General features: G+C 36.0%; 2 protein-coding genes across 2 annotated transcripts; one reads left to right on the plus strand and one right to left on the minus strand.

The window, feature by feature from the left end:
- Nucleotides 1-1,620: 1,620 nt before the first annotated feature.
- LOC122316134 (disease resistance protein Roq1-like) lies at nucleotides 1,621-2,343 on the minus strand. The gene has a single exon (XM_043132669.1). The coding sequence runs from the start codon at nucleotides 2,341-2,343 to the stop codon at nucleotides 1,621-1,623; it is 723 nt and encodes a 240-aa protein (XP_042988603.1).
- Nucleotides 2,344-16,246: 13,903 nt separating this feature from the next.
- LOC122317438 (peroxidase 72-like) lies at nucleotides 16,247-18,168 on the plus strand. Its single transcript, XM_043134545.1, has 4 exons — nucleotides 16,247-16,597; nucleotides 16,706-16,897; nucleotides 17,258-17,423; nucleotides 17,649-18,168. The coding sequence occupies exons 1-4, from the start codon at nucleotides 16,370-16,372 to the stop codon at nucleotides 18,059-18,061; spliced, it is 999 nt and encodes a 332-aa protein (XP_042990479.1). The 5' UTR covers nucleotides 16,247-16,369; the 3' UTR covers nucleotides 18,062-18,168.
- Nucleotides 18,169-21,502: the final 3,334 nt, after the last annotated feature.

Consider the following 21,502-nt stretch of genomic DNA (forward strand, 5'->3'; position numbering starts at 1 on the left):
AGTAAGCGTAGGTTCAGCAGTAACTAAGATAATAATTTTGAGTAGAGATTAAAATTTAAAATATTATTTTTAAATATTATTATTATTTTAAAATTTAAAAAAATTAAATTGGAATTTGATAAAGTTAAATTTTTTATTATATTTTGTATGAAAATTTAAAAAAATTGTAATGATAAAATAAGAATTTTGAATTGAGATGTTTGAAAAAGTTCTGGTTTTCCACAGACAAGTAAGAAATGAAAGCTTTTTTATTTTTCTCATTTGATTTTGTCTTTCCATTTCTAGCATATTGTGTTTGATGGATCTGTGTTTTACTTTCTCTCTTTTTTTCTTTTTTTTTTTAATATCTATATTTTGTGTGGTAGTGTGTTTTGTAGGGGGTTTTTGGTTGTTGTAGACATTTTTCCAATTTTTGTGGGGTTTTTGGTTGATTATATATTTGTGGGGTGTTGTGTTCTGTTTTGTGGGACTTTTGAGGATGGCGCTGCTTGGAAAGTACCGTGTTCTCAAGTTGTTCCACTCGTTCCATGGTTGCCCTCGCTGTCCACTGGGATGAATATTTTTCTCATTGGGTCCTTTGGTTCTGTCGCACTTTGGAGGTCCTTCATTTGTAGCGTTGTAATGCTTGTCTACTATTTGTTAGTTGGTCTCCATGCCACCTATAACATCGCTCGTGAAAACAAGCAGGATTCAAAATGTTAGTTGGTAGTTTTCACGTTCCCGATGTTACAGCCATAGATGAATATCACTCGAAACTTCTTTTCGGGATTTTTTTCGCCTCTAGTGGAGACTACTCTCTGAGTCAATTGGCTAATTTTGTGTGGCTTTTTGTTCTGTTTTGTGGGGCTTCTCCTTCTGTTTTGTGTTCTGTTTTGTGGGGTTTTGATTGAGGTGATTTAGATGTGTTCTGAAATAGTTATAATGCTACGAACAAAAAATTTTCTAATTTATTTTTACACCATTTGTTGGCATGAATCTTAAGGGGTCGCTATGTGAATGCAAATTCAACAACTTATCATAGAGATTAGAAAAGCAATTGACAATACTTGTGTTGCGAATTTTAAGAATTCTCAATTTCTTCATCTTTGAGAAGGCTTTAACACTGAATTGTTCCTAATCTTTTTGATAAGGTAAGTTTAGTATTATGCCTTCAATCACTTCAGTTCCCTAAAAACCAAGAACATTAAAATTGTGTGAGAAATATTTGCAAAAATCTTAAGAATTAGAATGAAAATACACTATACATTTATGTATGGATAAATCCACTTACAGCATTATTCTTCAGCACGTGAAGGACATCCTTACAATGCCACAATCCACCACGCCGGCCAGACTCTTCGGGGGATTCATCATAAATTATTTTGTGACCCATTTTTTGTAGCAAATCTTGCATCTTCAACCATTTAGATGAGATTGTTATAAGACATTTCTCCATGAGAATATCAATATTGAAGTATGGGTAATAACCAAAACTTTCTAATATATCTGTTAAAATGCTATCTAAGACCTCTCCTGTGAATAAACAAGCAATATTATCTAAAAACAATTCATTTTGCAAATCCTCCAATCCATCAAAACCTACTTGAAGTATATCTAAAATTCATTTACTACGATCTGCTTTCAGTTGATCTCAAGCACCTTTCCATGCTTTGTTCCTCTACCAAATAAGGAGGACCCTAATACGTTGAGAGCTAAAGGAAGGCCCTGATCATATTTCACAAAGCCTTTAGATAAATCCACATAATTTTCTTCAGGATGGGGTTTCTTGAAAGCTGCCAAACTAAAGAGCTGCAATGCTTCATCATTATTCAACTCATTAACCTTACAGATATCATTTGCTCCATGTCTTTTCAAGAAATGGTTATCTCTACTTGTTAAAATGATTCTACTCCCCAAACCAAACCAATCATGGCTCCCTGCTAATGCTGTTAGATGTTGTTCTCTGTCCACATCATCAAGGACCAAAAGAACTTTTTTATTACATAGTCTATTCCGTATCATATTCATTTCCTCATGATCGTCCCATATATTTATTTCCCTTTCCATGAAGATCTTAGAAAGAAGTTGTTTTCGTAAAGAAACTAGACCACGATTTCTAGTTTCTTCTCTAATACAAGCAATAAAGCTGCTAGCTTCAAATTGGTAAGATATTCTATCATAAATGACTTCTGCCAAAGTTGTATTACCCACTCCACGCATACCATGAATTCCTACAAAGCAAACATCATCCAATCCAATACCAAGTATGTTCATCATTTCCTCCACACGGGATTCTATTCCAACAGGGTCCTTGGAAAGACTTGAAAATTTACGACTCAATCCTTGAAGTATCCTTTTAATCATTTCTTGGACAATTGTTGATTCACACGTAGGAAAGATGATAAGATAATTAATTTTTATGAGATAGTGATAGCCTTTCAAGAGCCAAATGTATGATAATGTGCAATATAGCACATTATAAGGAGCATGTTTTCGGATTTTGGTTGTAACCTCCATTCTCCCTTTGTATAAGGTATTATTCTACCATAAATAAGGGTTATCAATAAAATTAGGGTACCGTTTTCATATGTACAATATAGCACCATAATAATGTTTAACTTTTGACCCTTACATTTCCATTGTTTTTTGGTGAAAATAAGGGTGCCTTGCTAGTTGATTTGGGAGAGTTTGGTGTTGTTTCTAAATTAGAATCCATAGGAGATCAATTGTAGGTTTTGATAAGGAATCAGGGTTTCTTGATACGTTGATGATCTGGTGTCATAGTAATTTCATAGGAAGATCTTAGAAAGAAGTTGTTTTTGTAAAGAAACTAAACCACGAATTCTAGTTTCTTCTCTAATACAAGCAATAAAGTTGCTGGCTCCAAATTGGTAAGATATTCTATCATAAATGACTTCTGCCAAAGTTGTCTTACCCACTCCACCCATACCATGAATTGTATGGACAAGGGACAAGGCATGATGCCAAATCCAAAGGGACAAGCCATGATGTAGTTTCATATAATTGATAGTAAAGTACAAGGGAACCGGTTTAGGGAGCAATGTAATGATATGTAGTCAAAAGTAATTGATGCTTATGATAAAGCTAGAGGAAGGAAGTTGTAGCTTTGAGGATGAAGGGAAGCCATAGAATGCCGAATTTTAGAGGAATACATATGGATGCAAATTAAGAAGGTCGTCAGTCCCTAAAGAGGAGGAGCCGTGAGGGATGATACAATTAACAGTCAGACAAATATACATATTTTAAAAAAATCCAACCAAGAGGGAAAACTTGGTGATGGCAATAGCTAAATGACCAATGGTCAAAGATGAAATGATTAATATTAAGTTGCAAGCACCAGTTGAATAGGCACGCAGATCTCCCTCATCGTTTCCCTAGATTCGTGGCCATCCACAACCAAAAAAAAAAACAAATAGATCTTGATTCAGAAACATTAAATAGATCATCAAATATTCAACAAATATAAAAAACAAAAGATTCAAAGAGAGTTTTCTTTACCCAAAGTCCCTAGTGTGAGAGAGAAGGTGATGGAGATAAGAAGAAGAAGAAAGAAGCTATGTAGACAAAGAAGAAAAAGAGGGTGCATCATTGGCTTAAAGGTTTGTCTAGTTTTTCTTTTAATTTATAGTATGAAGCTAGTGAACAGGTTATTACTGGGAGGGGGAATACTCACCCGCTTGTTGGGTGAGTAGGTTGCTCACATGGTGACCAGAAGATCAGACGATTTAGGTATGGGGTAGGGCAAGTCTAGGTAGGTTCCTAACTTAAATTTACAATTTTTGTGAATAATCAATAATAATTTTATAAACTGGCGTATCATATCAAGCTAGATCAGTTTGTGAGTTTATTTTTGTGATATCTCTCAGTAGAAGTATCACTTCTCTAACATAAAAGTAATAGATAAATATCAAATGTTTAATTTATTTAATTAAAGAGATTAGATTTCACATCTAGAATTTATAATTTTTATCACAACTCGCTAACTCAACACGAGTCTAACATGAGTATTTATATGGATCCAATTAAATTTGATTGGTACAACTGGCTGAAATCCAATTTTGTGGGGTACAAATTTGAGAAAACATTGCTATAAAAATAAAAGAAAAAAAATGTTACGTAAGATGAAAATGCCATTCAGATATGTTGCCCACTTCTTTCAAAGCAACTCTCCACATTTGCATCTTCTCCATATCAATATTAGGGTCTTCTTCGTGCCTAGCAAAAGCTTTTGCAAAAGCCCCAGTTTGGTTTCGTACCTCAGAGGGATCAACATGGTAGAAAACAAGCAAAATTGTGAAACTAGTCTCTCTCATGCATTCAACAATCTGGGCAAGTTCAGTCAAGCACCATCTTGACGAAGCATAGTTTTTTGAGATAATGTGGATAGCGTACATGGATTCACGTATTGCTTTCAAGAGCTCTTGAGAAATATACTTTCCTCGCTCAAGTTTCTCGTCATCTTTAAAGGTGATAATGCCTTTCTTTAAAGGTGTCTTCGCCATGGAAATTGAGGAAAACATCATGTATCCATCGAGGTCTTGGAGAAGTGGAAGAAAACGATGGCACTGATGATGAGGCTCTTTGAGTTCTTAGGGGAACCATTGGACACTTGAAATTAAAAAGAAAAAAAAAAACTTGTTTAAGGAAATGCTCGCTAGTAATTTGGAGATCACTTGGAGAAATATTATGAGAAGAGCTAGCACTAACAGGCTAGAGATATATGAAATTAAGAGGCCCCCTTGCTTTCCAAACTATCAACAATTTATTAACAAACATCACCATGAACGGGAATCAGGCCAGCTTGATGGGTTGATGTTAATTTCAGCCTAGAAGATAAAAAGACGGAAGAAAATTTGAGATCAGTTGACTTGGACAGTTGATGAACATTAATAGCCAGTCACGTCTTCCATGACATGATCACGTTGACTACTTGAATTAGTCCAAACTTCCTGTTGATCTATTTTTTGGCAAACGTCATTAAAAGATTTTATTCTTTTAATAGGTTTATGCTTCTACAAGAGGCACTGGTCTCGGTAGACACAACAATATATCTGACTTTTGTTTATGTTAAGAAAATTATTTATTTCATATGAACCTACAAATTATTTTGTTGGGTTTTTTTTTTTTTTCCTAATTTATGCTAGCTGTTATAATTTTATTTCCACTTTCCATTATAAATAATAATTTTTCACCGAGTCACGATAAACCTTTTACAATTTATTTAAATTCTCATAATGTTTTGCAAGTTTCTAAGTTTTGGTTTTTAATGTTAATTTTACTTCTTTACTTCCCACAATGGCATGCTGATTAGGTATAATTGTTTTGTTCTTTAAAATGGCTAGTGTGAATTCTAATGCTTGTAATCATTTGATTGCGTACTAAAAACTACATGTGAGTCCCACCACGTACGTCAAAATGTTTTACCAAGGAAGTCTTTTTTCTCAATTTAGTTAATTTTAGTATAAGATAAGTCTAAAAGAAAAGATCGAAGAAAGTTTGAGATCAGAAGACTTTGGTTTGGGGGGTTTCCACCACCTAGCGTGCACGTCTTATACAGCTCAATCCTCTATTCCTATAAGATCCTTGGAAATAGTCAGGAAGTTACAACTCAATCCTCAAAGAAACATTTAATTGATTTCACGGATGGTTGTTGTTTCATACCTAAAAAGAAAAGAGAGAGGTAAGGCCATTAGTTGTTATGAGATCGGAAACTATAATCATAAAGAGACAAATGTATAATAATGTACAATATATCACCTTTTAAGGTTTAAAAATCTTAGTCTAGTTCCCACTAGTTTTTGTCAGAAATTCATGAGGCTTGTTTGCTGATTTGAGTGAGTCAAGTGATGTTTGTAATTTCAAACCTGCATGGAGGAGGCGTGATGTATGTTTTGAGAAGGGAAATAGGGTTACTTGTGTATTAATTTGGGAGTGGTTGTCGAATCGAAATCCAACTGGAGGAGGCATGACATAGTTTTTAATGATTGATGGTAAGGTGTGAGGAAAGTGACTTAGGGAGTAATATTTGGTTGTTCCATGGAAAGACGTTGAAGATCTAATTGTTCCAAAATTTCATCAGGTGTTGCCATAGTAGGTGAAGGATCAATTTCCAGTGTACCATTAAATGTTTTTGCCATCATTCTCCACCTATGATCACTTGGCAAGAATCGTCTATGCCCCATATAAGAAAACTTTTTTCCATGTTTCAGGCATATAGATCGTGTATTACCCATACAACAAGGATATGCTAAATGACTTTTCCTACTCCACCCAAACAAATCACGGTTTTTCTTACTATCTGTTTCTCTCTCTACCTCATCACTTTCTCTCCCTCACAGGGATCATACGTCGCCTGCTTTCATGCTTTTTGCCGCACCACTCAGTTCCACCACCTCTGCACCCTCTTCTCGATGAGTGTAGAAATTCTTGGTCATGCCGCTTGCTTTTCTGAGTGCTCATTTTTGTGTCTTGACCTTTCATAAGTTCCAGATGTAGGTTACCATTTGTGGTGTTTTATTTTAAAGTCGGCTTTGGGCCTTATGGCCCTTTCAGCTAGGTGCTTGCAAAAACTTGTTTTAATGCTTTAAGGTGTATTGGAGTTGTGTTTTAAAATTAGTTTGTGCAAATCAAGCATATTGAGTTTATTTAGTCCAATGGCAAAGGTATAACCAGATTGAATTTATTTAGTCAATAACTAATGTGGAGGACTTGCAAAATCTTGGCATTCTATATTTGCAAATTCTTTGGCTGTTTGCCAACAAAATCTTGGCGTTCTAGAGCCGAAGATTGAATTTAATGATGTTTCTGTCTTGGTAAAATTATTGGCTTTGTATGCTTATGAGGCTCTTGGGTTATGCAGTAGAGATAGTGGCAGTGAGTAAGGTGCTCAAATTACTTATGCTAAGCAGTCAGTGAAGCTGCCCATGGTGACATAACCAATGGATTGAGGAAGCTTGGTTTGGTTTACATTTTTTTGTTTCCTTATACTGTTTCTGAATTGTGTTGCATGACCTAGGCCATTGCTACAAGCATGCTCTGTTTTTTGGGGTTTTTATCAGTAGGATATATACACTTGCAGAGCATTATATTCTTCCCCATTAATGTTTGAATCTGGACTTTTATGCTTTCAGCTTCTAGATTAGAAGCTCTCTAGCTTGAGGATCGTATGATATTGAATATTACCCAAAGAAACATTTTGAAAAGCATCTGAAAACAATTAATTTTGTAGTTGATTAATTTTGCAATGCTTGATTTGTCTAGTTAAACACGATTTCAAGGGTATTGATGTGTTTTTTTTGGTGAGGAAGACTGATAAGATTAATTAATTGGAATTACCTATATGATTCAAGTAAAAATTCCATTTACAAATGAGATCCAAGCTTTCTTAGATTTATGAGGCATGGTTCACTCACATGAGAGGTTTGCACAATGTGGTTCATAATTGTCACCTTGTGCTGTATGACGTTTACAGGTTTTGAGAGTGATACATGTTATAACCTTGACTACATTCTAAGAAAATGTACCATCCATTTATACATATAACCTGCTATGCTTTATTCTTTTAACATATATTACTCTCTCTATTAATTTAGTATAACTTTTTTTTATCTTTTCCAGGTTAAACGATTGCATGAAAATTTCAAAGAACTATTGGATAAATGTGAAGAAGAATTACCCATGAAAGAAATGGTCCTAAAGCTAATGACAAACACAATGTGAAGAAGAATTATCCATGAAGAACTTTCATGTGATTTGATTTGTAATTTTTTTTATTATATGAATAATGACCCATTATATCATATTTATTATTAATTGATATATTATGTTTTTATTATTATTGTGGGATATCATATTTATTGGTACGTTCTAACTGTCGTTAATTAATGCAATGCGCCGGTAACGTTTCGTAGCGCCGTTTATATTAATGTCGTTAATTTAAAAAATGTGGCGGCAACGAATTAGTGGCGACGTTTACAATAATCCGCATTCCAGAAAAAAAATTGTGGCATTTAGATAAACGCCGTTAATAAATTCAATGTGCCGTCGATATATTATTAGTAGCATTCAAATAAATACCGCTAATTTATATGATGTGCTGGCAATATAATGTGACGGCGATTATGTTAACTCCATTAATAAAAAAATTGGTGTCGTTTAGATAAATACCATTAATAAATTAACTAAAGTATTATTAGTGGCATTTAAATAAATGCCGCTGAATTATATGATGAGCCGGTAACGTACTAGTGGCGACGAATTAGTGGCGACATTTACAATAAGCCGCATTCTAGAAAAAAAATTGTGGCATTTAGATAAACGCCGTTAATAAATTCAATGTATATGATGTGCTGGCAATGTAATGTGGCGGCGATTATGTTGACTCCATTAATAAAAAAATTGGTGTCGTTTAGATAAATACCGTTAATAAATTAACTAAAGTACTATTAGTGGCATTTAAATAAATGCCGCCGAATTATATGATGAGCCGGTAACGTACTAGTGGCGACGAATTAGTGGCGACATTTACAATAAGCCGCATTCCAGAAAAAAAATTGTGGCATTTAAATAAACGCCGTTAATAAATTCAATGTGCCGTCGATATATTATTAGTAGCATTCAAAATAAATACCGCTAATTTATATGATGTGCTGGCAATGTAATGTGGCGGCGATTATGTTAACTCCATTAATAAAAAAATTGGTGTCATTTAGATAAATACTGTTAATAAATTAACTAAAGTACTATTAGTGGCATTTAAATAAATGTCGCCGAATTATATGATGAGCCGGTAACGTACTAGTGGCGATGAATTAGTGGCGACGTTTACAATAAGCCGCATTCCAGAAAAAAATTGTGGCATTTAGATAAACGCCGTTAATAAATTCAATGTGCCGTCGATATATTATTAGTAGCATTCAAATAAATACCGATAATTTATATGATGTGCTGGCAATGTAATATGGCGGCGATTATGTTAGCTCCATTAATAAAAAAATTGGTGTCGTTTAGTTAAATGCCGTTAATAAATTAACTAAAGTACTATTAGTGGCATTTAAATAAATGCCGCCGAATTATATGATGAGCCGGTAACGTACTAGTGGCAGCGTTTAGATAACCGTTGTTAACTTAGGTCATTGGCGGCGTTTAGATAAATGTCATTAAATTATTCAATGCGCTGCCGCCAACATACTATTAGTGGCTTTTAAAAAAAGGTCACCAATTTATATGATGTGTTGACAAATTACTAATAGCGACATTTATCGTAATGCCGCTATTTTAAAAAGTGGTGGTGATCAGATAAATACTATTAACAAATTCAATGTATAGCCGCCAACATGCTATTAGTGGCATTTAAATATATGCCGCCAATTTATATGATGTGTCAGCAATGTAGTCGCAGCAGCTTTTATGATAACGTCGCTAGTATATGCCATGGGATGCCAACGATAAAGTGACGGCATTTCGAGAAAAGCTGTTAATGTAGGTATTATGTTGGCATTTCAATAAATGCTTCTAAATTGTATACAAACATTGTTTGCGCAAACGCCGAAACATGGAAATAGTGACCCTCCATTCGGAATTGCCTATTTGCTCTCATTTTGAATGATAGGAATGCGAACCGTAAAGCTTTCAAGTCCACCATGGCAAAGGTGTGGAACTTAGAAGGTTGGGTCATTTTTAAAGAGCTTGGCACGAACAAGTTCTTGATGGCGTTTCAACTCTTCCCTAACAAGAGGAAGGTGCTTTAGGGGTGGCCTTGGTCTTTCAACTGCCACCTCATTTTCCTTTAGAACTTAGAAGGGGAACTATCCCCCAACGAGGTACTCTTTATCTTAGAACCCTTTTGGGTTCAAGCCCATAACCTGCCTTTTGCAGGCATGAATGAATTACAGGGGAAAAAGATCGGTGCATCCATAGGGAAGGTCCATAAAGTTGAAGTTGATGACCAGCATTGCAGATGGGGCAGCTTCCTTAGACTCAGGGTGGAGGTTAACATCGCTAAGCCTTTGTTACGAGGGAGAATAATCAACCTTGGTGGCAAACAATGCTGGACCTATTTTAAATATGAAAGACTTCCAAACTTTTGTATCAAATGTAGGCTACTGAAGCACGTTAATAGGAAGTGCTCTAGCTTCAACTTAACTCTGTAGTCTAAGGACCAATATGGGCAGTGGCTGCGTGTGCCATCTGTACTCCTGCATTCTTACTCCCTGAAGAAATATGGAGGCTCACTGGAATTGTCATCACAGGGACTTTCCTTCCAGGAGCAACTTGAGGTAGCAGGTGACTAGAATGGTGCTTCAGGGAAGTCCCACACAGCAACTGAGGATGAGGCCACGAGTCAAGATACTACAATTGTTTTCCCGGAGCCAATCACGATCCATCACTCTGCAGGGTAGAGAAAGTAGGACATGAACGTGCTGGTGGAATAGGACTGGTATTCAATGAGCTTGTACAAGGATTCCCAAAATCACGGGACCCGTGTTGAACCAAAAAAAGGGTTTCCACCTCTCTCAGCGGGTCCAATGTCATAGGTAAGCAACATAAGACAAGCCTTGCCTTTTTCTATGACAGATAGTGACATGCTAGCTGACAATAGCATTTCCATGAAGTTTATTTTCCCAAACAAGTAAACTAGTCCACAACCAGCACCTTCCATTAGTGACTTTTGAGCCACTCAACTAGCAATTACTGCTGGCACCAAATGGAAAAGGAAAGCTAGGGAACTGTCCCTCACTCTCTTCGATATAACCAACCTCCCAATTGCCCCTACCTAGCTTTCCAAGTTAAAAAGTTTAGCTTCTAGTTTAGAAACCAGGTCTAGTTCTAAAGGCTTTAAGAAACAGAAAACTATGCTTATACCTACAAGGAGCTCAACTTAGGTACCTAAGGTGGAGGCTGCTCAGTAGCCCCACCTAGCCAAATGAATTGCATAAGTTGGAATTGTTGGGGGCTTGGGAACCCCCGAACAATTCATGAACTTCTCCTATTGGTGAAGTCCAAGATCCCATGCCTGGTTTTCCTCATTGAAACCAAGTGCTCTAATGACAAAATGAAGAAAATTCGTGTGAAATTGGGTTTTGAAAACAATTTTAACGTAAAAAATAAGGGAAGAAGTGGTGGTTTGGCCCTTTTGTGGAACTCCATTGTGATTGTGAAAGTGGACACTTACACTAATTGGCATATATCAGCTTATGTCAAACTACCTAGAGATGAGAACCCTTGGCTACTAACAGGGTTCTATGGCCACCCCAACACTGCTAAGAGGAATGAAATATGGCATCTTCTTAAAGCCTTAACCCCTGCACCACAAGTCCCTTGTTTTTGCTTTGGGGATTTCAACGAAATTACCAACATAGATGAAAAATTTGGAGCTACGTCAAGACCCTACAAACAGATTCTGGATTTCAGGAAGACTTTAGAATTTTGTGATCTTAATGACCTTTATGAGGGGGATAGATTCACATGGGCAAACAATAGAGAGGGTGGGTAGTTCACCAAAGAGTGGATTGACAGGGTGCTAAGAAACTCCACCTGGATAGCAAAGTTTGAGGACCACTCAATTCATCACTTAGCAGCAGCATCATCAGACCATACGCCCCTTCTCATTTCCATCTATCACAAGCTGGGTATGACAAGGAAAGAAAGAATCTTTAGATTTGAAGCAAAGTGGAGCAAAAGAGAGGGTTGTGAGACCCTAATCAAAAGAACTTGGGAAAATACCATAGGTCCAATAGATCCTTTGCAGAATACTCTTTTAGGACTAAGGAACTGTCAAGAAGGCCTGAAGCTATGGTGTAGAGATCTTCACAAGTGCAACAGGGAATCCCTAAATAAAGGACAATTGCATGCTGAAATCAAAGACCTTTAGTGGGAAGTGGACATTCTGCTTGAAGAGGAAATCACTAAGTGGCAACAAAGAGCTAAGCAAAACTCACTTAGGGAGGGGGACAAGAACACTGCTTTCTTCCATAAATGTGCCAGCCAAAGAAGAGGGACGTGCCTCAGGACTCAATCCTCATAGACAATACCACACACCAGTGGAAGAGGGACTTGGTTTCCTCTATGTTCACCAAGGAAGAAGCAGAATTGATCCTGAAAATCCCCCTTAGCCCTTTTCCCAAGCCTAACAAGCTATATTGGAGATGCACCTCATCAAGCCATTTCAATGCCAAGTCAGCCTATCATTTCCTCACAGAACTGAATAACTAGAAAATGGGGCAATCCTCAAACCTCAGATCCCAACAGGCACCAGGGACTAGACTCTGGAATTTAAACATTCCCAATACCACAAAAACTTTCCTCTGGAGAGCCTGCCTCAATGCTTTACCCACCCGAGCCAAATTATCAAAGAGGAAGATGATAGAGGATCCAGCATGTCCAATATGCCAACAAGTTCCAGAGACCACTAAAGATGTCCTTTGGGATTGCCCTTCTGCAAGAGATGTATGGGCATTGAGCAGCAGGAAACTATAGAAGGCAAGCACGCACTCCCCTCACTTTGCAGAGATGGTTGAAAGTTTTGCTGAGTCCCTTGGTCCAGAAGACTTGCTAACTTTTGCCATCACCTCATGGTATATTTGGAAGAGAAGGAATGAGATGGTCTCTAAGGGACTCCTCACGCACCCCTGTAATGTGGTCCAGCAATCCCAACAACTAGTAGAAGATCTCCTATAGCTCAACCTGCAAAAGAGGCCTAAGTCAACTGCCCAGCATCAGAACTCACACTAGGAAGCTCCCCCTTAGGAAAAAGTTAAGCTAAACTAGGATGCATCAATTAATAAAGCCCCATGTAAGGTGGGAGTGGGTGTGATTATTTGAGATTGGCAGGGCCATGTGCTAGCAACCCTTAGAATGAAGCATGATTTGTTTCCTGATCCACTCATGGCATAAGCTTTTGCAACTCTTCAGGCAGCCACCTTTTACAATTCCTCAGGCCATCAGGACATTGTTTTGGAAGGAGACTCCTTACTAGTAGTCTCAGGTCTCACCTCAAAGTCAAATGGCCTCACTTAAGTAGGCTAGCTCATTATAAATACTAGAGACACTCTTAACTCATTTACCTCATGTCAACAAGACATACTATTAGAGCAAATAATGAAATTGCTCATGCCTTAAGCAAGAATTTTCTATTTCGCTTTGTATCCAAACTATGATTTAATGATATTAATACAAGACCCCTTTCAAAAAATAAATAAATAAAGAAAAAAAATCTTGTTTTTCTAAAAAAGAAGAGCCCTACAGCTAGCTTTTTATCGAGAAGCTTAGAAAGAAAGGTTTACTCGAGCCGGCTAAGAGTGGCAGAGTGCTTCAATTAAGTAGATATTACATCTATGCCGCTTTTGTCCAAAGTTATTACTCATATTTCCACGTGTACGGCCACGGGCCAACTTCGTCCGTTTATAAAGTAGATGATACTCAATATTTAGGATGGTGCCACGTGCACATTAAGATAATCATTGTCATATCACCTTGTTAAAATGTTGCATTCGAATTAGAATAATGTTATCTAAAAAAAAAAAAAATTAGAATAATGTTGGTACGTACATCCCTTCATTTTGTTTTTTTATTTTTATATTTTTATATTTATTTTTTATTTATTGATTAAGAAAGAGACTATTAATATATTTATAATTTTTTTATGTTTTTTAAAAATATTTAAAGATATTAAAAATAATGAATAAGAAAAATTAGATAAATAAATTTTTTTCTATGACGCACGCCAAGCGATCACTACTGGGCGACATCCTAGCAGTACTTTTTGAATGATATATATAAAAAGAATTGCTTGAGATCGAAGAACCAAATGTTATACTTTGAAATATATGTATATTTTACTCATGACCCTTCGTTGTAAATATTGTGTATTGCTATATATATATATATATATGTACTACGTCAACGATCGAACGGTACCATGTCTCTCCAGCCGACCATGTGTACTAAAGATGGACACATCTTTGCACGTGCCGGTTGTCCCGTGGGAACATTGCTACCTTGTCGTAGAACATCATAATATGGGGACTTGAGTACTTTTGTCCAAGGTTAGTTACTTTATGTAGCTATATATGTGGATTAGCTAATATTGTATCTCAAATCTACTAGCTATTATATATATGGATTAGGTCGGAATAGGTGAGTCATGCATGACGTACGTTCATGGAGATTACATGCAGCTTGACTCCAAAATATTATAAGAATTCGTTAAAAATATAAAAAAGATAAAGAATTTACATAATAGTGATTAACTCTCCATCGTAGTTTGGATATATAGACCATCTTGTTTGGGATGATTTTATGGCCACCTTGTTTGGGATGATCTTATGGCCACGTCACGTGAGATGGCCGCAACAAATTAAATCATAATAGTAGCCGACCATACCTCCAAAAAAGGGTTACTCCTCTTCAAAAGATCGGACCACCAATATTTTGGAGTGGTGGGCAACCCTCCCAATTGTATACTTATTTTATATTTTGTTTTTTTATTTTATTTCAAGTTTTGATTTAGTGTAGGTGGGACCTTTAATTCTCATTTATTGATAAAAATATTTATATGACAGTTTTTGGTTGAAGAGTGGAAAGATCTAACTTACACGAAATCATAATTGAAGATAAATTTTAAAAGAAATGGTATTTCACTATATATATAGGATGCTGCATATATGCCACATTTTGATCGAGATCATTCTTTTAAATTCCTAGTAAAAGGTCAAATTTAAATTAAGATATATGTATATATACACAATATCTCTTGAGACCAAAGAATCAAATTCTTACTTAAAAAAAAAAAAAAAAATGGTAAACAGAAGTAGTTTAAGGTGCCAAGAACATGAAAGATACTTGCTGTAAAGGCTTTATTTTTTTAGTTGGCTTCGACATAGTCGCACTTGGATGGCACCAATAATTTTTGAGTTCATTCGTGTTCATATCAATAGAGCAGGTGAGTTAACATATATCTACTTTTTGGCACCATACTGAATTCTCTATTTCAAGATAATGTCTTTCATCTCCTGACCCAAAAACAACCAGGGATAGATCATACCTGCAGTACTGCAGGTTGACCAACCAACTTATAAATTTCTAGATTAATCTGTATAACAAACAAGAATATTTAAAGCTCATGACTAGAACATGACATGTTTTTAGTGATTTTAATCAATGAGTATCCTTGTATTCTTATTTTATATTTTATATTTTATATTTTATTTCAAGTTTTGATTTAGTGTAGGTGGGACCTTTAATTCCATTTATTGATAAAAATATATTTTATGTGACAGTTTTTGGTTGAAGAGTGGAAAGATCTAACTTACACGAAATCATAATTGAAGATAAATTTTTAAAGAAATGGTATTTCACTATATATATATATAGTGAAATACCTAGTAAAAGGTCAAATTTAAATTAAGATATATATATATATATATATAAATATAATATCTCTTGAGACCAAAGAATCAAATTCTTACTTTAAAAAAAAAGACATGCATGGTAAACAGAAGTAGTTTAAGGTGCCAAGAACATGAAAGATACTTGCTGTAAAGGCTTTATTTTTTTAGTTGGCTTCGACATAGTCGCACTTGGATGGCACCAATAATTTTTGAGTTCATTCGTGCTCATATCAATAGAGCAGGTGAGTCAACATCTACTTTTTGGCACCATACTGAATTCTCTATTTCAAGATAATGTCTTTCATCTCCTGACCCAAAAACAACCAAGGATAGATCATACATGCAGTACTGCAGGTTGACCAACCAACTTATAAACTTCTAGATTAATCAATGAGTCGTAAAATTAATACAATGCTAATTAAGAAGCAAAGCTCTTATTGATTTAGACCTTTCATTCCACCGGTTTTTATGTGAACGATCTAAGACCCAATGGATTGCTGTTTTCTGTGTTTAAAATAAGGGAACTTATAGAATGCATTCAGTTTAAGGATCAAGCTACGAGTTTCTTGGATATCATGATGAACAAGTAAGCCTAAGCTTGGAAAAGCTACGTACCCACTCCGAGTCTCTTGTTACTTTAATTTTTGGTTCCTTTTTCTTTGACTTTTTCTTTGACATTAATGTAGAGCTAGATAGATACCAACTCCAACTGTTTTGTTCCCTTCCAATCTCTCTCTCTCTCTCTCTCTCTCTCTCTCTCTCTCTCTCTCTCTCTCTCTCTCTCTCTCCTGCATGTCCCTGTATCTTACTTAGGACTTTGTCAAATGTCTACAAAAAGTTTCCCCTATAAATCCCCCCTAAAGCCATTCATCAGCTTTCATCATAACAGGTCCTGAAAATTTCTCTGCGAGTGTTTTATACAGAGAGGGGTCTTGATCTTGAAAGTATTGGGACAAAAAGAGAGAGAGACAATAATAATAATGTCTCAGTTTATGAGCCTTTTCTTAGTTCTTTCTCTTATTGCCTTTGCTCCCCTTTGCTGCTTCTCCAGCAAGACCCATGGGGGTTACCTCTACCCACAGTTTTATGATCACTCGTGCCCAAATGCTCAACAGATTGTGAAGTCCATAGTGGCCGACGCTGTGGCCAAAGAAGCTCGCATGGCAGCTTCATTGCTTAGGCTCCATTTCCACGACTGTTTTGTCCAGGTCTTCCAACTTCCCACAACTCATCTCATTTCGACAGGTTATAAAGACTACACTGCATTATCCATGCATGCATGTCAACTTATATCCAAAACTCTTCATATTTTGCAGGGCTGCGACGCATCCCTATTGTTGGACAGCAGAGGAAGCTTAGTCAGTGAGAAGAGGTCGAACCCAAACAGGAACTCTGCTCGAGGGTTTGAAGTTCTGGACGAGATCAAATCTGCTTTGGAGAAAGAGTGCCCACTTACAGTATCTTGTGCTGATATTGTGGCTCTAGCTGCTAGAGACTCCACTATTTTAGTAAAGTGACACTTTTTTACAGCCTTGTCATAATTTTGCTGCATGACAGAAATAAGCGAAAATATATTTTGCATCCCTAAACTATATAAAAGAAAATGGCTTTCTTGCTCAGTCCATTGAGATTTGATAGTTAAGATTGTGCCACATGACCTATTTAATTGACATTAATGTCAATTTTTTATACTTTGAACGTGCAGTATTGTGTAAATTTTGTTAGCTTGAGGTACAACATGTAAAAACTTCATAATTTGTTGATGGAGCAAAATATACTTTTACCTAAAAACAACTTTTGGCTAGCCAACATGTGTGTGTGTGTGTGTGTGTCTATAATCAGAACTTGACCATCTTTTGAACATGCAGGCTGGTGGACCCAGCTGGGAGGTTCCATTAGGAAGAAGGGACTCCAGAGGTGCAAGCTTGAGTGGCTCAAACAACAACATCCCTGCTCCAAACAACACATTCCAGACTATCCTCACCAAGTTCAAGCGACAAGGACTTAATGTCGTTGATCTTGTTGCTCTATCCGGTAATATTTACAGAGCTAGCTTGAACCTACAATTGTGCCAAACCATAATCCTGGGTCCTTAATTTAAGGATAAATGATTGATGGAATGGGTGTGGAGGAATCTAAATTACCCAGAACACACGTGATTAATCTGGTTTAACTTCAAAACATAGTCACCATCTAAATTTACCTGGTTTAATTCAGTAGGGCAATAAGATTATTGAAGTTTGAATAATTGTTATGCAGGGAGCCACACAATAGGAGATGCCCGGTGCACCACCTTTAGGCAGAGACTCTACAACCAGTCAGGCAATGTGCTGCCCGACAGCACACTTGATCAATCATATGCTGCCCAATTGAGAACCAGATGCCCGAGATCAGGGGGTGATGAGAACCTGTTTTTCTTGGACTTTGTCAGTCCAACAAAATTCGACAACAGCTATTTCAAGAACTTGTTGTCTTCTAAAGGCCTTTTAAGCTCTGATCAAGTTCTTCTCACAAAGAACGAAGCATCCATGGAATTGGTGAAGATATATTCAGAAAACAACGAGCTGTTCTTCGAGCAGTTTGCACAGTCCATGATTAAGATGGGAAATATTTCTCCATTGACAGGATCAAGAGGAGAGATTAGAAAGAATTGCAGGAAGATTAACTCCTGATTTGCTCCATTATATTACTGGAGTTCCATATATCGAGTGTCGTGTGCATTTCCTGCAATGTATTCCTGATTCTAAATACTATATGACATTTTAAGTGCTTGGACCAATATGAACCCGCGTATAATGTGCTATATATTTAACGAGTGATTGAGAATGAAAAGATGGATTGAAGATGAACATAAATATTAATCTTTGAATATTATCTAAAGATTTTGGCGGCGCTCTCTCCAAGTGGCAGTCGGAATAGTGACAAAAAAGCCTCTTAAAATTTAAAATTAGGATTTATAAAAGTTCAGGGCTCATATTTTAGGGTATTATAATTTTTATTTTAAAAAAAAGAATTAATTCAATTTGATTAGGTTATCGTCAAGTTAGTGAAAGCACGACGTGGTGGTGTGTGATAGGAGAGCATAAAATGCATTTTTACACCACATCCTAATCAAAGACTCATCTTAATTAAATGATTTTATAGCGTTATAGGATGTTCTGAAATCGCATTTAATTAAACCAACAAGCGCCTAAAACATTGTGTGAATGTTCCTGTAAAAGGTTGGTATAGTTTTACGCTTATTAATTGTCCAACTAGAGCTCATGAAGCTTTTCTTTTCGAATTGTAAGTGTCTTATAATATGGGATTAAAATGTTGTGACGATCGACCACGATGGGAATATTGTGTAACACATTCTACAAAAGAAAAGAAAAAAAAAAAAAAAAAAGGATTGTGTACTTTTCAGTAACTTTTCGAGAGTGAGAAACCTCATTTCGAGACAACTCTCATTTCGAGAGTGAGAAACCTCTAGAGAAAAGAGAAATCTTCAGTAACTTTTCAGATGGAAAAACATGGAGCCTCTCGCTCGGTACATAAACAGATGCCCTATAGGCTTGCAATGCAGAAACTAAACAACAGGGAAATTAAACAAGTCTAAGGCCCAAGGCCCAAACTACAAGTCCACTAAGCCCGCATTATAAGGGCATAAATTAAAGCAAGAGTAAGAGCTAAATGGCCGAGAGGCCTTAACATCTAGCACATGAAATGGCCCATGTCCCAATTTACTGAACTGCTTCGTGTACTTACCCCTTTCAGATTCCCCATTTTTCCTTCATCTTCGCAGCTCCCCATTTCCTCAACCAGTAGCATGTTACATATTGAGATTAGGGAAAAATCTAGTTACAAGAATAACTGCGTACTAATATATACATCAATCTAATATGATTGGTCAAAAAGTAGATTTTATTAAAAATATTGCTAATTTAAATTTTGAATATGAAGAAATCAGTATTGGTATGCAGATTAGTACGCGACTTTACTTGTACATAGCAAAACTTGCTGAGCTGATCTCTTTTGTACAGCCTGAATGAAGAGTAAGTGAAGAGCCCCAAAATATCAAACAATATCATGACCCTGCAATGCCATATTTATTGAATTACTCTACCTAGCTTGTCATTGTGCTGGTATATAACAATGCAGATCTCACACTTCTGCATTCTCAAACTTGTCCAATTGCTAGGTTTTGAAGCCTCAATACAATTGCATCCATTTAAACAACTTGGTAGTGACCCACCTCACATTTAACTCCTTGCTATGCTTTAGAAACGAATAGGTTCAGCAACATGACTACCCATTTCCAAACAACAACAAAGATGATGCCTAATTTATAATTTTAAACCGTAAGGAATAAAAAGATATTATAGAATTCAGAATGAGGATGATGACATATATAGAAGTCGTTCCCTGCACTCTTTCACCTTCATGTTCGAGCTACATGCTTTAACTGAAGCTCCAATGTAGCTGCATCTATACAAATTATTTGACTGCTCCAAAAACCACTTTGGAAGTAAGTGACTATGCAGAAAAGTGAGTGCACTCACTTTGGAAGCGAGTGATTTTCTGCATAGTCTTTCTTGTATGCAAACTCGAGGCTCCGAGAATAATAAGAGGAATATTCACATTTTTTTTCTGCTCAATTGGCCATTGAGGTTTGCACAACCCTACCACGGGGGTTAAATATGGAACTTTATTTTGATGTGATGTTTCAGTTATGATATGCTAGAGTAATTTTGAATAAAAATATTTTTAAATTTTCACTCTGATATTTTTGATAACATGTTCTGATTATACATTTTGACCATATAAATATTTTGTTCTGCATTTTGAACTCTGTAAATGCTCATGTTTACACACTAGTGTATGTTTTCTACTTACTAAGTTGATAACTCACCCTTTTATCTCCACAACATTTTTTAGATAATTTTGATCGTTCAGCTGGAGACCAAGAGTAGATAGTGTTAGAGAAGTTTGATGATCGTAGAGGAATAAGTGCACGAGGGTACAAGTACTTATTTGAGTCATAGTTAGTAAATTGCTTATTTTCGGTTATTTTGATATGTTGAGTTAATGATATTTTCGACTCTTGGGAGTTTCTAATTTATTTTATTGAGAATTTCTTTATTGTCTGTATGAAGGAACATGGATATTTGGGTTGAGCAAATGAATTAATATTTTATAGAATTTTTTAGATTTTATGGTTGTGATATTGAAGTTGATATTAAGTAATAAGAGCTAATCCTTTGTACCTCTAGGGCCGCAGTGTTATAAAGGATCTTTGGGGGCACAAAAGACCAATGCATGGTTCTTTTAGAGGATCTTCATTAGTCTCAAAATGGTAAATAAACTCAACAAATAGGTGATCGGGATGACTGCCCTCGAAAATCCTAGGACTTGAATTCTCAAGCTCATCAACTTCATAAATAGTAAAATGAAGATATCCCTCCCACTTACTGTCATTATCTAAGTTTGAATGGATTTGAAGTGTCAGATGAAAACCAAAACTTCTAATGTTGAACCACTCTAGAATTTCAGCACCCAAGGAAGAGCCACACATTACCTTGGGATTAAACAAATATTTTCCTGCATGTGAAGTAAAAACAAGAAACAGAAAGATGTTAATTGGAGTGTATATATATATATTAAATAACCTCTTTCACAAAACATCTTCTGAAGAGAAGGAGACTCACAACGTCATAGCCTTTTGTTTGCAAATTACTTTCTTCATTCAAGCTTCTAATGTAGCAGACTTTAATGATACACTTTAATGATAAGCTTTCCTTATCTTATGTTAGTAAGTTGTCTTATTATAGTCATTTTATGTTCTATTATTCATTGAAATTAAAAAAGATCAAACTTATAATCATGAAGAGCTGTATCAACTCTCATGAAGAGCGATACTCTGATTTTATTTGTGAAAAGCATGCTAATTGAGTTGCCGTGGAATATAATTCAGTGCAATATTGCTACGGACAATCGGCTAATGTAGTCGCCAAGTCATCAATCATGTGTTTAGACTGTAAAATGTCATGAAAACCCTATTTTTCCCCCGAAATAGAAAGAATAGAAATTGAAGCTTGAAATGTTGGTTCCCGCTTCTATTTTCTTTCTGCAAC

Source organism: Carya illinoinensis, chromosome 7 (genome assembly GCF_018687715.1).
Source record: "Carya illinoinensis cultivar Pawnee chromosome 7, C.illinoinensisPawnee_v1, whole genome shotgun sequence".
Taxonomy (NCBI): domain Eukaryota; kingdom Viridiplantae; phylum Streptophyta; class Magnoliopsida; order Fagales; family Juglandaceae; genus Carya; species Carya illinoinensis.